The sequence below is a fragment of the Pimephales promelas genome, chromosome 14, assembly GCF_988280905.1.
Source record: "Pimephales promelas chromosome 14, fPimPro1.hap1.1, whole genome shotgun sequence".
Lineage (NCBI taxonomy): Eukaryota > Metazoa > Chordata > Actinopteri > Cypriniformes > Leuciscidae > Pimephales > Pimephales promelas.
In genome coordinates, this window is record NC_142782.1 from 32,755,517 (window position 1) to 32,770,679 (window position 15,163).

The 15,163-nt window shown below is 38.1% G+C and overlaps 1 protein-coding gene across 3 annotated transcripts; it reads left to right on the top strand.

Annotated features, from left to right (window-relative positions):
* Positions 1–506: 506 nt before the first annotated feature.
* bnip3la (BCL2 interacting protein 3 like a) lies at positions 507–11,523 on the top strand. Of its 3 annotated transcripts, none has more exons than XM_039674929.2 (6): positions 507–638; positions 4,566–4,824; positions 6,268–6,349; positions 6,438–6,544; positions 6,805–6,960; positions 8,433–11,523. In XM_039674929.2, exons 1-6 carry the CDS (start codon positions 584–586, stop codon positions 8,479–8,481), a joined length of 708 nt encoding a protein of 235 aa, XP_039530863.1. In that variant the 5' UTR covers positions 507–583; the 3' UTR covers positions 8,482–11,523. The 3 variants fall into 3 exon arrangements, with proteins under 3 accessions (XP_039530863.1, XP_039530872.1, XP_039530881.2); XM_039674938.2 differs by having other exon boundaries at positions 573–705; XM_039674947.2 differs by lacking the exon at positions 507–638 and adding an exon at positions 4,332–4,462.
* The last annotated feature ends 3,640 nt before the right edge of the window (positions 11,524–15,163 follow it).

Consider the following 15,163-nt stretch of genomic DNA (forward strand, 5'->3'; position numbering starts at 1 on the left):
TGAACCGTACTAGCGGGTTTTTAGGTTGTCATTATTGCAGACGCTCTATGTTGTCTTTCAATTTCGGGGCGACATCCGTAATATGCAAATACAAGTATAGACTGTCATTGAAGGCAAATAACGTTATTTTCAGGATTTCAGCATGTTTATATCAGACAGCATTGTGCATCTATCTCTATCTGTCTGTCTATGTGTCTTTCTATCTTTGTCAGTCTGTCTGTCTGTGTGTGTGTATAATCTGTCATGTCTGTTTCTATCTATATCTAACTATATATGTATCCATCAATCTATTTGTATCTATGTCTATTTAACTGTATTAATATGTGTGTATCTTTTATTTTTTATCGTTCTGTATGTCTACATCTACTAAATAAATTAAAAATGCACAAAACATAAGTTAAATTTTAAAGTGTTGGCTACTTTAAAATTTGACTTATGTTTTGTGCATTTTTAATTTATTTGAAATTAATATTCCGAATGTGATGACGTCGCACCTGCGTTCACGTGGAGCCATTCAGGGGCCGCAGATGAATGAGCACGCGCGCGTTCACGAGCAGGGGACGTGAGTGACTGGAGAGGCAACATGTCCACCACAGCCGCCGCGCAGCTCAACAACAATGAAGAACAGGGACTCAACGGTAAAACCCCGTCCATGTTTCTGCAGGGAAACGTCGGGAGGGATCCCAAGGTCGCTTTAAATCTGTTGTATGTGCACGTTTTATTTTTCTATGGAGCTTTAAAACGCTGTTATGCAACATCTATTGTCTCACTTCGCTCAATGGCTGGAATTTCCTCCTTTCTCTTAGGGGAGGGGTTAAAGGGCGGGAGATTGAACGGCGTCAACGCGAATGAGAGCGAATGACGTGGCGTTGCCTGGCAACTATTAATGATTGACGGAATGTTAGCCAACCGTTAGTTTGATTTTAAGTTCGAGCGGCGTGGAGGCGGGGCTACGTTGGTATCAAAACAATGCGAAGAGGGGTTCTGACAAAAATGGAGGCGGGGGCGTGTAAATAACTAATGAAACTAGGAGAGCTTAACAATATTTCGGCTTAATTTAACTGGTTATGGCCTTAATATTTTACTGTTCATTGTCTGCTCCATTCTGTTTTAGTTTTAGTAGAAACTGGCTGGGTTATTTCAGTTAAGCATACCCCATAATATGGGTTTTATTACATTTTTAATAAATTATATTCAGTAGTTGGTCAGAATTTTATCAGAATTGCACAATTAAGTGAACACAAAGGTTAATTTAAAATAATTTAGTTAATGTTGTCTATGCCCGCCCTGTCCTGAAATGGCAGTCTATATTGAGACATTTCCCTGTGTTATTCCCCCCCCCCCCCCCCCCCCCTCTTTTTTCATCTTGGTGTATTCAAAGTGGTCTGTGACCTCAGCACATTTTCTTCATTTTTCACATTCATTCTGTACCTCTGAACAATTCCTTTGGTTGCACTTGCACATACGAAGTGAAGTGCAAGCCATATTTCCTTATTTTGTTTATTTTGTTTATTTGTGCATAACAATACATGGTTTGGAGTGCATATAGTTACTCTTAATTCTTGCAAAAGCGTTGTAGATTTGAATATAACGCAGATGCTTTTTTTTTCTTAATACACCTTCATTCTCTTGTCGTGCAAAATTCACTAATGCACGTTATTCTAAAGACGAAACAAATCTGTTATCTTTTCAGATTTTCCTTTTTAGCTGATCTCATCAAGCCCTCTTATTTTCAGCCCCTCATATCAAATCTCACTTTTCATCATCCAATCAATTCCTGGTGGATAAAATCAAGTCCCATCTTACAATCATTCTTCTTGAATATTCTGTTGCACTCGGGTAAAATTATTCTGTCTTTTGCCTACCTACCTAGACAGCATGTATGATGCCTAAAAATGCTGTCTAGATGGGAAACTCAATAGCTTTTGAGATGCATAGCTTCTTAGAGAGCTTTCAGATGGTGCAAACTCATTAAAATGAGTCATTCTGTTTACAAGTTATCATTTAGTGGTGGTGAATAGTAGGTTTCTCGGCGTCTGTGGCACACAGACAGATCTGGGTTACAGACACAGCGGGGGGATGGGAGAGGAAAAGCAGCGAGTGGTTTGATGTGCCAGAGATTACATAATCCCTCCCGCTCCTGTCCTGCAGTGAATTCCATCAGAGCTGCTCCAGGATCAGTGCAACTTGAGCTGGTGTGTTATAATATTTGTGCATTCATTTGAATATTTTACCACATCGATAGTCAGTCATTCATCACTTTTTGGCCTAGGATGTGGGGTTTTGATGTTTTCTTAGAATGTGAGTGGAGCTCGCCCATGCAGAACTCGTCAGCATGTTGTCAAGGTGTTGCTATGCAGTTGTTCTGGTGGTTACTAAGATGTGCTTTGGGTCCCTTGTTCAATGCAAGAGGTTTGTTGTGATGCAGTGTGACAACAAGAGCTGGTGGAAAATAGTCTGCCATGGCAACGTGCCCATAACTGTGGCAAATAGGAGAGTTCATTGTTGTGGGCTGGCCTCTAGTGAAGGATTTTGCCATATTAAGATGATGCTCATTTAAACAGGATGCTGGCTTATTAGTGCTGCAATGTTGTTTATTATTTCCCTTGGTGTTTTAAAAGGTTAGTTGTGATCATGATTAAATTAAAGGGTTGGTTCACCTAAAATGAACATTCTGTCATTAATTACCAGTACTCACCTAGGGTTGGGTATCGTTTGAATTTGAACGATTCTGATTCCGATTCCGATTCCTTGTTTCAATTCCGGTTCCTAACGATTCTCGATTCCGATTCTTTTAAGAGGCAGGGTCAAAAATTTTTAGCTAACCTTGCTAACCAACGGCCTTTATGAAGGAAATACTCCTTCTGTAAAAATACTCCTTTTGTCACAAATTTTGCATTTTGCCGAGATTTCGTTATTTTTAGAAAAGTGAAGCCACACTTTGGATCGCCGACGTAAGGTACTCATGTTCGACTCGCGCGGTTATGCCAACACTTCCGGTAGATGCTTCTTCGTTGGTGTTGTTCAGCGGTTTCTTCTTCCACTCGGTGGACTGTGAATATCGAAACTAGGAATCGAAATTTTAACTTTTGAACGATTCCGGGAAAAACTAAAAGTTAGTCTCGGTTCCAATCGATACTCGATTCTCGATACCCAACCCTATACTCACCCTCATGTTGTTTCAAACCCGTAAAACTTTTTCGATCAATTTAAAAACACAAATTAAGACCTTTTTAAAGGTAGGGGTAGGCATCAGGCAATTTTCAGAGAGTCTGGCAGCAGCTTTGAAAGCATAAGCCACGCCTCCTTCAAAAACATGAACGCGCACAGCAGAGTTTGCAAAGCGTCACCGTGTCTCAAAGCACATAACATTACAATAATAATAAACAAACAACTTAAAGAGCACTGACCTGTACCACCTGACTACTGCAGATTTATTTCGACGTTGATATTGATCAGTGCGTGTAAACAATCGCTCTGGAGCGCGAGACACTTTGATAGCACTTAGCCTAGCCCAATTCTTTAAATAGGATCCAAGCAGAGAAGCGACCAAACACCGAGTTACACTACTCGTGTAACTGTATTTAAATAGGGATAACGTGGAGGCGTTTGGTCCCTTCTTTGGATCCTAATGAATGAATTGGGTTAAGCTAAGTGCTATCAAAGTGTCCCACGCGCCAGAGCGATTGAGACGAGAGAGGTTTGTATCAACAGAATAACATAGTTTAATATGAAAAAACGGTGGAGTATCCCTTTAACTTAGTGATTGCTATCAGTATGTAAAGAGACTTTCAACTAGCATTATAAAAAATGGAGTCCCTCCATTGACAGTCTACGCAGCTACCCGTTTCAAGGCCCAGAAACATAGTAAAAACATCATAATGTAAATACATTTTGTAATTAAAGTGGTAAATTATGTTTTTTACGCAAACAAAGCACTCGCGTCCTTTCAAAATCTCTCAGATTTCATTAAAAAGATCTTAATTTGTGTTCCGTAGATGAACGAAAGTTTGGAGCAACATGAGGCCGAGTAATTAATGACAGAATTTTTATTTGATTTTTTTTGGGCGAACTATCCCTTTAATCGAATTTACTTAAACACCTATTTTGTTTGGAGCAACAGCAGAAACTTGAAAACAATAGCAGCCACAAAACAATGCCTAGCAACATTATCATGTTATTAAAGCATCATGGGACCCGTCTGTGGATCTTTGTGTTGCCTAGCAACAGTGAGGTTAGCATACGTGTCTCATGTTTGCACCAGGTCAACAGAGAAGGCAGTCTCGTGTTCACTTTTGAGCAAAATGTCTGTGTTTTTGGCTCCCATTTGCTTAAAATGCAGGCATTCTCTCATAGCGTACTCTGTCCTGATGTCAATCCCACAATCCCCTGAATGAGTCTGCCTAGAGAATGAATTGAAAACGCCCGCTCAGCTCTACACCAGCGGACATGTACACTAAGGGTTAGAAACTCTCATGAAAGACTAAATTATTTCACTGGATTTAATAAAAAGAAATCCCATTTAAATGCAGGAGCTGATGCTAATGACTGTTTTGTCTTTTTAGGGTCCTGGGTGGAGCTGGAGATGAACGGAAACACTCAGCAGCAGAACGCCAGCTTGCCCTCGTTGCTTCTGCTGGGGAATGGCAACCAAGGCGAGTCCCAGGCTTCACAGGCCCTGGAGGCCGTGCAGGAGGAAGAGGAGGTCCTAACAGGAGGACTGGAGCATGTGCCTTCCTCCTCCTCCATCCACAACGGAGACATGGAGAAAATCCTGCTGGATGCCCAACACGAGTCCAGCCCCAGCAGTTCATCCTGCAATAGGTATGACCGGTTTGCTCTACTCAAGCACTCAAAATGATTGACAGGAAGAGAATGTTTCTGATTGGCCAAAAATGAGTGGTCTACACCCAAACCAGGGTTATTATAGAGAGCCTAAAGCCCCGTTCACACCGCCAGCGATTTTGTCGCTGTGTGTCGCTAGGCTCTGTACTGTGATGTCGCTTGTGGGCGTTCGTAGTGCTGTCGCTCTTGTGTTATTGGTAGACTGCACGTCTGGCCATATCTATACAAAAGACCATCACAAGTGATATATAATTTTAATTTGACTGGGAATAAATGACTTTTAAGGCTAAAAAGAAACCATATGCTGTTGGGAGAGTGTTTTTATATCTCCACAGCTGTGTTCAGTGGATTAAATCATTTAGATCAACGATCGATCAATGAACAAATTAAACTTAAATTATAAAAATTAAACACAAATTATAAAAACGTCGTTCAAATTTGACAAATAATCAATTTTCTTGTCCCTAATAGTCAATGTAATGCAGGGAAATTTGTAAAATGAACTGCAGAAGTGCTAACGTGCATCATATAATTACAACACTCGAACTATAACGTTAAATGTATGAATCAAACTCACTGTCGACAGTTTCTTTTCCATGCATCATTTTATTATCCATGTATGTGGTTACAGTCAAATCATATAAAACAGTGAAATCGTCCTCAAACTCTTTCTTTCTGTCTTGCCTGCACTGCACTCGAGACGGTGACGTGAGCTGCAGCTCCACTGAAAGTCTTCTTTCCTATTGGTTGTCGCTCGCGGAAATCGCTTCTCATTTGCATAAAGTTGAAAATTCTCAACTTTTGTCGCTTGTCTCTTGTCGCTTGACACGCCCACATTCTGTCGCCAACGGTCACTGTCGCCGGATGTCGCCAGCGCTCCATTGAAATGAATGGGATCTTGTCGCTTTGTCGCTGCGTGTCGCTGGCGGTGTGAACGGGGCTTAAGTCCCTCCCTTTCCGGTCGACCGCCATTGGACCTTATTTTGGAAAAATATTGTATGGTAGTCAATGGCGAGAGACAACAAATATTTTGATCTCGTTTGAATTGTGCCCTGAATTGCACATATAATGTTTGTCAATTTAAAAGATACATTTTAAAGTAAAGAAAGTCGCAGTTTGATTGTGAAAATACGTAATTACAAAGACTACAAACCCCAAAGGCGCACATTTTCTCTCAATGAATGAAGCTAGCTTTATTGAGGCTAATGTCTGTCATTGTTTCTATAGTCTTGCGTTATAATCGTAATGTTACGTGTTTTGTACCAGACTGCACACACACGAGCAGCGGATCTTGCTCGTTGTTTCGCTTCACTTTTTTTTTTTCTTAGATCTGCAGCTTTCAAATACAGTGTAATTCACCCCACACATGATTCAGGCGTCTGATTTGGTTTTTCTCTGATCTGTATTTATCTGTGTTTACAGCCCACCTCGACCACACAGTCCTGACCAGGATGAGGGGCAGATCATGTTTGATGTGGAGATGCCCAGCGAAAGAGACTGTCAGGTACTCTGTAATGTACAGTGATCTAGCGTGATAGTACTGTTATTTAATGAGCACACCTTAATGAGTGCTGTTTTCTCATCTCTTTTAGTCAGATGATGATAGTCTGGAGAGGGATAAAGAGGATGATATCCTCATGGATAAAGGGGAGAGTTGGGTGGCAGACTGGTCCAGCCGACCAGAGAACATTCCCCCGAAGTATGAACCCATATTAAACCATTATGTGTGTATGGTCACATGTGACAAACTGGCACATGGAAAATGTATTAATTTCTAAACAAACCCAATATACTTAGAATATTTTATGAATATGTTTGTTTTTTGTTTTTTTATTTTTAAAAAATATATATTTTATTTTTTATTTTTTTTATTTCATTAGCCCTCAGTAAGGTACCAACAAAAGTGTTCTGCAGTTTAAGTGAGATATTAGTATAATGGTTCTCTCTGACCGCTCACAGGGAATTTCACTTCCGCCACCCGAAGCGCTCTGGTTCGGTGTCTCTGAGCATGAGAAAGACGGGTGCTATGAAGAAAGGAGGCGTGTTCTCCGCTGAGTTCCTCAAAATGTTCATGCCCTCGCTGCTGCTCACCCACATCCTGGCTCTGGGACTGGGGTGAGTGCCAACACACACACCATATACTGTACCAGCTCGACCTGTGTGGATCACAGTCGCTTCAAAGCAACATATAAATATTGTCAGCAGATTGTCAGAGAAAATGGTTTTGTGCAAATAATGCACAACAAGGTCTATCTGCTTGCATTTAAAAATATAAATCAATTAAAATACTATTTGGCCAGTGGAAAAGATCGAGAAAAACGGTCCCACTTTATATTAAGTGGCTTTAAGTACCATGTACTTACATTGAAATTAATAATTTGATACAATGGACTTATTGTGTACATAGATGTTTTTACATTGTACTTATATTTAAAAAAATACCAGCATGTAGTTACAGCCGTAATTAATTTATGTAATTACATCTGTAATTACACAGCTGACCCATCCCTTACAATTAAACCTACCCTTAAAAACCTACCCATACCAGCACACCTGTCCCTAACCTTACCCGTATCCCACCTCAATAGCACCAAAAGTGATTTACAATACAACATGAGCACAATAAGTACATTGTACTTATTTTGAAATGTAAGTACATAGTACTTAAAGCCACTTAATATAAAGTGGGACCAGAAAAACTTTCCCTAAAATGTATTTTACACTATAGAGTGCCAAAGTGATGACGTCACTTTGTAGGACAACTCGGAAGCAAGCAGCGCATGGGTTCCCTCGGTCGAAAAGCAATGCATTTTCCCCATAGGCTTTTGCTAAATCGCAAAAAATAAGATCTGTGTTTAACATAGAGTTGTGACCCTTACACGTTTTGTCTATCAAGATAATATTTACAAGTTAATCCAAAATGTATACATTTTGAAGCCTATATAGAGTTTTTAAAAAACACAAAAAGACACAATAAAGTTTTAAAAAAAACACTGTTCTATGTCATAGATCAAAATGTGAAAATATTTAGAGGCTTTGTTCACCACAGACCTTATTTCAGGCGATTTAGTAAAAACCCATTCAAAAATTGTGCTAAAATGCTAACTCACTTCCGCGTTTTGGCCTACAGAGTGACGTCGTAACTTCGGCACTCTATTTGGTTTATTCGTTCAAAAACAAGGCAAGGATAGGCTACTAAATTATTTTTATTCATGAAATGAATAAATCATATTCCTAATGTCTGGTACAGTGAATGGATAATCATATGCAAAGGATGCATATGCATATTTAAACTAGGCGCTGTAAGCTCCATATATGGTTATTTCGGGGAGGAGACGCATGTGCGCACAATCTTACACTGACTGGGATTTATAAAGTGAATTCTGCGCAGGTTCTTGCGTATGAGTCTAAATATTTTTTTTAACGTACGACATTTTTGGTTTTTGGGCGCACGTACACTTTTAGTAACGCACAGTTTTATAAATGAGACCCCTGTTGAGCAGGAATCTCACCGAACATTAGTTTGTGCGTGTTAAATATTTACTTTATTAATATTATATTATACAAATATTATGTCCTTTTTTTAGGGTCTACATTGGGAAGAGGTTAACAACCCCCTCCACCAGCTCATTTTAAACCGAATCAGACCCCAGTGCCTGGACGGCCCATCATGAGCAGACGTGGCACAGCGGTGGCCAATCGTGTGATGATTCCTCTCTCTCTCTCTCTCTCTCATTATCTCCCCCGTCTGTCTTTCTCTTTATCGTTTCTTTATCGTTTCTAATCCACGGTCCTGGTTTCCCATCACCCTCTCTGCTGGGAGACGTTTCGCTTGTTAAACTTTATCTGTGTCGCCGTTCCTCGCTCTCTAACGCCGTGGCTTACTGACGTGTTTTATATGCTTTTATTTGGACATATTCTGAAATGAATTACTCACTGACACAAGCTAGAGCCCCAGTTGCCACTCCATCACTACAACCACGGCATATTATCTTTTATTGCTGCATGACGCGTTTCACATGCAACTAATATGGAGTCTGTGTGCTCCTAGATGTGGCCAGGGATCTTGGGAAATTGTGGACTGACGCACAGTTTGAGTGCCATCTCTATATCAAGTTTATTGACTCCTAATTGGAAATTTAGTGAGGTTTCACACTAGAGAAATCATTCTAGAGAGGTAATGTTGTGCATTTGAATTACTTCCCTTCATGCGACGGAATCATGCGACTTTTACAGAGACTGTTTGAAGTTATTCTTAACATAATGTGCGCTTGCTGCATTATCTTGGACTGTTACAGTTATTTTCAAGACTTATTTTATGTAGAATGTAGTCTCTCGGTTCTGTTTTGGGATGGAGTTTTTCTGAATAGTCACTTCCAGAAAGATCCAGTGTGACGGATACGAAACTCAAGCTTTGCTTTTAGCAGCTGAGGGTAACACTTGATGTCATTGTTACTCGTTACTGTTGTAATAACTATAAATTATGCACAATTACATGCAACCAAGCCCTATTCCTAATCCTAACCCTATAGTAAGTACATGTGGTTAATTATTAATACTCAGTACTTCACGGACACAAAGTGTAACCCAGCAGTAGTTACTAGGAAAGCTACATGCAAACTTATACTCTCTTCTTTGCCTTGATGCATATCCTGCTCGCTGCAGTTTCTGACTGTGTATCTCAGTGCCAAAGGGTTTCCACCGCCAAACCCAACACGAGTCCCTCGCACTTCTCGTAGACTCTGCCTGGTTTGAGTGGATTATTTGTCCTGTCGGTCACTTCATCTTAACAACACCTTACAAGGCCTTTGATTTTACTGTGAACACCCTGTTGATATTAGTCATAGTGTTTCTGGGATTGTGTATAATACGCTGTTAATACTCATAACACTTACCGATATACAGATTAAATCTGTTGTGAACACGTCTGGGTCATATTTCATCCCATGATTATATTCTAATTTATAAAGACCTAAGATATCGAGGTATTATTTGCATGACAATTAAGCAAATGTTCTCATTACCATATTGTGAAAAAATATTTAAATTGTAAAATATTTATAGTATACATTATGTTTATGTTCGTTTCACTCCCCTTAAAGGGATAGTTCACTTTGAAATTAATTTTTGATATGTTTTAGCTTATGTAGGTGTTAAGTCAAACTGTTCTTGTCTGTCAGTCATATAATGCAGGTCTATGGTCACCACCTCAAAGAGCATGCATAGAGAAGTCCAAATTAAACATGATTTAATGACTCGTAAATATAAGTACACACTGATGGCCTAAGACACGAAACGAGCGGTTTGTATGTGAAAACAAACAGTATAACGTTTTATCTCTTGTAATCACAGTCACGTCCAAGTACTCTGTCTGTGCTCGTTGCATTGATACACATTAATAACCGCTCGTTTCGTGTCTTAGCCCATCAATGTGCACTTACATTTACGAGTCATTAAATCATGTTTAATTTGGACTTCTCTGTGCACGCTCTTTGAGGTGGTGACCATAGACCTCCATTATATGACTGACCGACAAGAACGGTTTGACCTAAAAATATCAAAATTGAAAATACTGTGGAAACAAAGACGCCTACATCTTGTATGCCCTTGAGGAAAGCTAAAACATACCAAAAATTAATTTCAAAGTGAACTTTTTTACTAAAAAAATACTATGTATTACACAAATTTTTATTGTAATACAGTAAAAATGCCATCGTTTAAAAACTAAAAATCACACACGTCTACTCCAAAAAAAGATAAACTGGACGTTTTCTAGAACGGTGTCTCACCCTCACATGATCTAGTAGCACTTCTACTAAGCAAAGTGTGTTTAAAAGACCTTGAAACCTCATAGTTGAATAGTCCAGTGAGAGTTTTTAACTGTGTTGTTGTGCCACACTTCTTTACTTTGTTTTCATGCTTTCTCGGAGGGGGAGGGGAAATTCAAGAGGCCAATTTAGTGTCACTTCAGCCGTGCCTCGAGTTTTGTTGTTTGCACCTTTTCTGAGCCCCATTGCATGCGTGTGTTCAGAGAATCCACATCAGGACCAGCGACGGCGGTGAAGTTAGTTTTCCCCTGCGTGGGGCGGAAATGACAACTGTGAATGGAATATCTGTAGCTTAAACTATAGCCCTGCCTGGTCTACGTTGGGTGGGATCACCATACGAGATGTTTTACGCACATTATTATGTTTTCTTCTTCGGTTATATCTCTTGTTTTGAATTTTTGAGTGTGATACTGGAGGGCGGGGCCCTCGTGATTGACAGCTCTACAAAGTGTTTCGTTTGAATTCAAATCGTGACTGGAGTGATGAAGCTAAGAACATGTAGTTTCTTGTATTTCGCTGGTGTTTGGAGGAAAACTTAACTTGATATTAAAATATAACCCTGATTTTCATCTTTTCTTTTGTTGTCTTTCCATTGTTGGTTTTTGTCCATGTTGAACATTTCTCATTTGTTTTGTTTTTGCCATGTGACAAGTTAGGAAGTGATATGAAACCCATTAACTTCAATAAGTCATTCAATAAATATTCTTGCACTAATCTACATGTAGAACTAAAACTTTTTTTTTTTTTTGGTTAATATAATTTCACTAATGTAACAACACATTTGCATGACCGCAATTCTCTGACATCAGTAAATGTTCATGTAAAATGCAAATAAACTAAATATTTATTATTTTTTTAGTAATTGTTTCTTTTTATTTCTACATTTTTAATGTATTTAAATGGATTTATTTCATTTTTAGCTTTATATCAATTCACAAAGCCTCTTAGTTTCTTCACAAACCCCATTTTGGGTGGCATAAAATTACTATAAGAGTGCTTTAATAAACCAGGAATTATTGACTGTCTCAAAAGCTTCATATACTGTAGTCCACATTTTAACCAAATACCATTAAAATTAAAAGGGGATGGTTGCCCCCTAACTGAAATGCACTCTTTTTTTCTTAAATTGTGACTGGTTTATTAGAATGCCATTTCTACAGTTCAAAGAGTAGACCATGGCACTAATGCCAAGATCATGGGTTTGATTCCTGGGAACTTAAGGTATAAAATATACCTTTAATGCAATGTAAAGCATCTGCCAAATGGATAAATGTGAAAGACCAACATCATTCATCATTTAATCTGAATGGCCTTGAAACTAAATTTTATGAACTTATCCAAGTGGTTTAATTTCCGCCAAACTAGATTTTCCATCTCGACAACATTGCGTGTTGGTCAAAACATGTAACGGATCAATAAATTAACTAACCAGGAAAGACTGGCTGTATTAGCATGAACACCAAATAGCATTAAACTTATTTATGATTGCCAGAATGACTTGATACATCAAGTCATCTTTGATATGGTGAACAATTTCTCAGGTTTCACCTAAATATAGGCTATTTAATGGATTTTTAGCTCCCCTTTGTTCACAACCCTTCTAAATCTGTCCAGTCTATGTCAAAATTGGCTCAAATCCTATTTAGATCGATCAAGCCTCACAAAAGACCAAATGAATGTTAGTTGGGTACGATTCTCCAAAAACACCTTAATGAATTTGTCGGTGAAGGCACAAAACGGCAAATGAGGAAGTATCAGAAATGTTCTCCTAGTAATTAATTTGATTAAGTTCTTATTAGAAATTGAAAATCTTGACCAATCCACTCAACATGTGGCATTGATGCGTTTGTTTCTGCATATAATTCTTAAGAAATCGATGGCAAACACATTCAAGCATTTCCCATTCATCTGACGTTTTTTATTGATCCATATTTCTTCCCATTTGTGAAGGTAAGATAGCACCACCATCAGGAAAGTTCTCGATGGACTGAAAGCTAATTTAAAAGTGCACGAGTGTGTGTTTGATGGAATGACTCGCGCGTGAACTGTGAATGCATGTGATTGTTGACTTGAGCACTATGAATGTGGGGTTTTGTGTTTGTTTTATTTGGTGAATAGTCTCCACAGACAGGCAAGCATGCGACCTGCGCTCTGAATGATGGTCTCTCCTGTCCTGATGCATGTTTTAGGTACAGAAAACCGCATGGTACAGGATACATTTTTATGTGCGAACTTTAAAAAGCTAACAAATGCTTCAGTGACAGAGATAAGAGCAAAATGGCGTTCTTTTTAAAGAGATAGTGCACCCAAAGATGTGAAATCTGTTTGCGCTCATGACCTTCAGATTTGTATGACTTTATTTCTTCTGTGAAACATTAAAGTCTTCACAAAGCTCTTTTCTATTAGACAGCTCAGTAACCACATGCAAAAAAGATGGCTTAAATTTAGGTCTGTTCCTCGCAAAAAGTACGACTTCAGAAAACATCTGCGCATTTGTCTTATTTTTATGGTTCTCTTTTATGCCACTGCCAAAAGAAAAACCTCTCCCCCATGTTTCCTTCACTTGTCTTAGGGTTAGTTCACCCAAAAATTAAAATTATGTCATTAATGACTCACCCTCATGTCGTTCCAAGCCCGTAAGAGTAAGACCTCCGTTCATCTTCAGAACACGTAAGACAGCCGCGTCTTACGTCAGCAGCGTCACTGAACGAGGATCCATAACAGATCCGGAAAACAATACAATGCTGAATAAATAGTCCATATGCTGAATAAATAGTATCATAGTTTTTGTTATTTTGGACCAAAATGTATTTTCGATGCTTCAAAACATTGTAACTAACCCACTGATGTCACATGGACAACTTTGAGGATGTCTTTATTCCCTTTCTGGACAAGGACAGTATACCGTACACACATTTTCAATGGAGGGACAGAAAGCTCTCGGACTAAATCTAAAATAACTTAAACTGTGTTCTGAAGATGAACGGAGGTCTTACTGGCTTGGGATGACATTAGGGCGAGTCATTAATGACATAATTTTCATTTTTGGGTGAACTAACCCTTTAATTATTCCATGCTGAACTTTTATTTTGTTTATTTGGATGGTTGGTCGAAACACAACCAGCGTAGTTCTCATAAGTCACCCACTGTGAATAATTATTTTCATATCAGATTGAATAAAATGTAGATCTGTATTTGTTGATTAGCTTTACTTAAGTCTGTTTAGTGATTACTGTGATATTTCCATGTGTTTTTTTTTTCTCCTAAAATCTTGTTCATAGATGGACACGGAGCTGTAAGCTTTCTTTTGCCAAAGCATTTTTAGCCTTCCTTTGTAAGATATGATTTCACGACACTTGTGTGTATCATGTCTCGTGTTTTGTTTGCATTAAAAGTTGATAAAATTATAAACAGAGGTTTATGTGATTTCCCAGCATGTTTATATTTCTTAAAATGCAACTGAATCTGCTAAAAGAGCATTTCGAGTTAATTTATTCAAATGTATTTATTAGTAACTACGTCACCTTAAAATAAAGTAAAGCAAAAAAATATTTTCTTTTTTTGTAAAGGCCATTTCACACCAAAAGTGAAATGAATAATGAGTAACTTGCGTTACTTATCGAAAAAAAATTATCCGTAATGCGTTACTTTACTAGTTCAAAATGTAATCTGGTCATGTAACTCGTTACTAATACGTTACCCCAAAACTGGTCACATGACATGCATAGGCTATTTAATTAAATTAAATTTAATTGAATTTTTAATTTTTAATTTGAATTGAATTTTGAATTGAATTTAATTCTAATTAAATTTATTTAATTGAATTACGCCCATAAAATAAAAAAGTTATTTTGTATTTTTAATTTGAATTATCGCCTAATCATATAATAAATCAGTAAAGAAGAGTAAATATTGCACATTATTTAAACTGATTCTACGAATCAAATATTTAATTTGCATAAAAGATCCTATACCATAAAATGAAATGTATACTGTATTTATTTATTTATACTTCAGATAAATTGTGCCTAGTATACATATTGAATGAACAGTATGCTATTCTAAATATAGTCAGTGATAATTTGCACATTACTGCCTCCTAATGGCTGAAAAGCCAATTGATGGTAAAAATGAAACACTTGGCAGTAAACAAACATCCTTCCAGATCCACAGACACTACAAGATGCACACTGTGATTTTAGACACTCAGAAGAGCAAGTGGAGGTTGTAGTTTGCATGCTGGAGCTGGTTTCAGCTTGTAAAGCAGCTGACTGTTGTTCCTTATACACAATCACATTGTCTTATTCTATTCAACAATACGAGATGCTTCTAAATAGTGTGTACACTCATTTTGCTCATAATAAAGAATGATTAGCCATGCAGTGAGAACCAGGCCATGAAATACCAAATTATCTCACACAAGAGCAGGATCCATTGTGCTGCCTGTGGTCTTCATTTATGCGAGACAGGCATAGAGGACCAGCCTATGC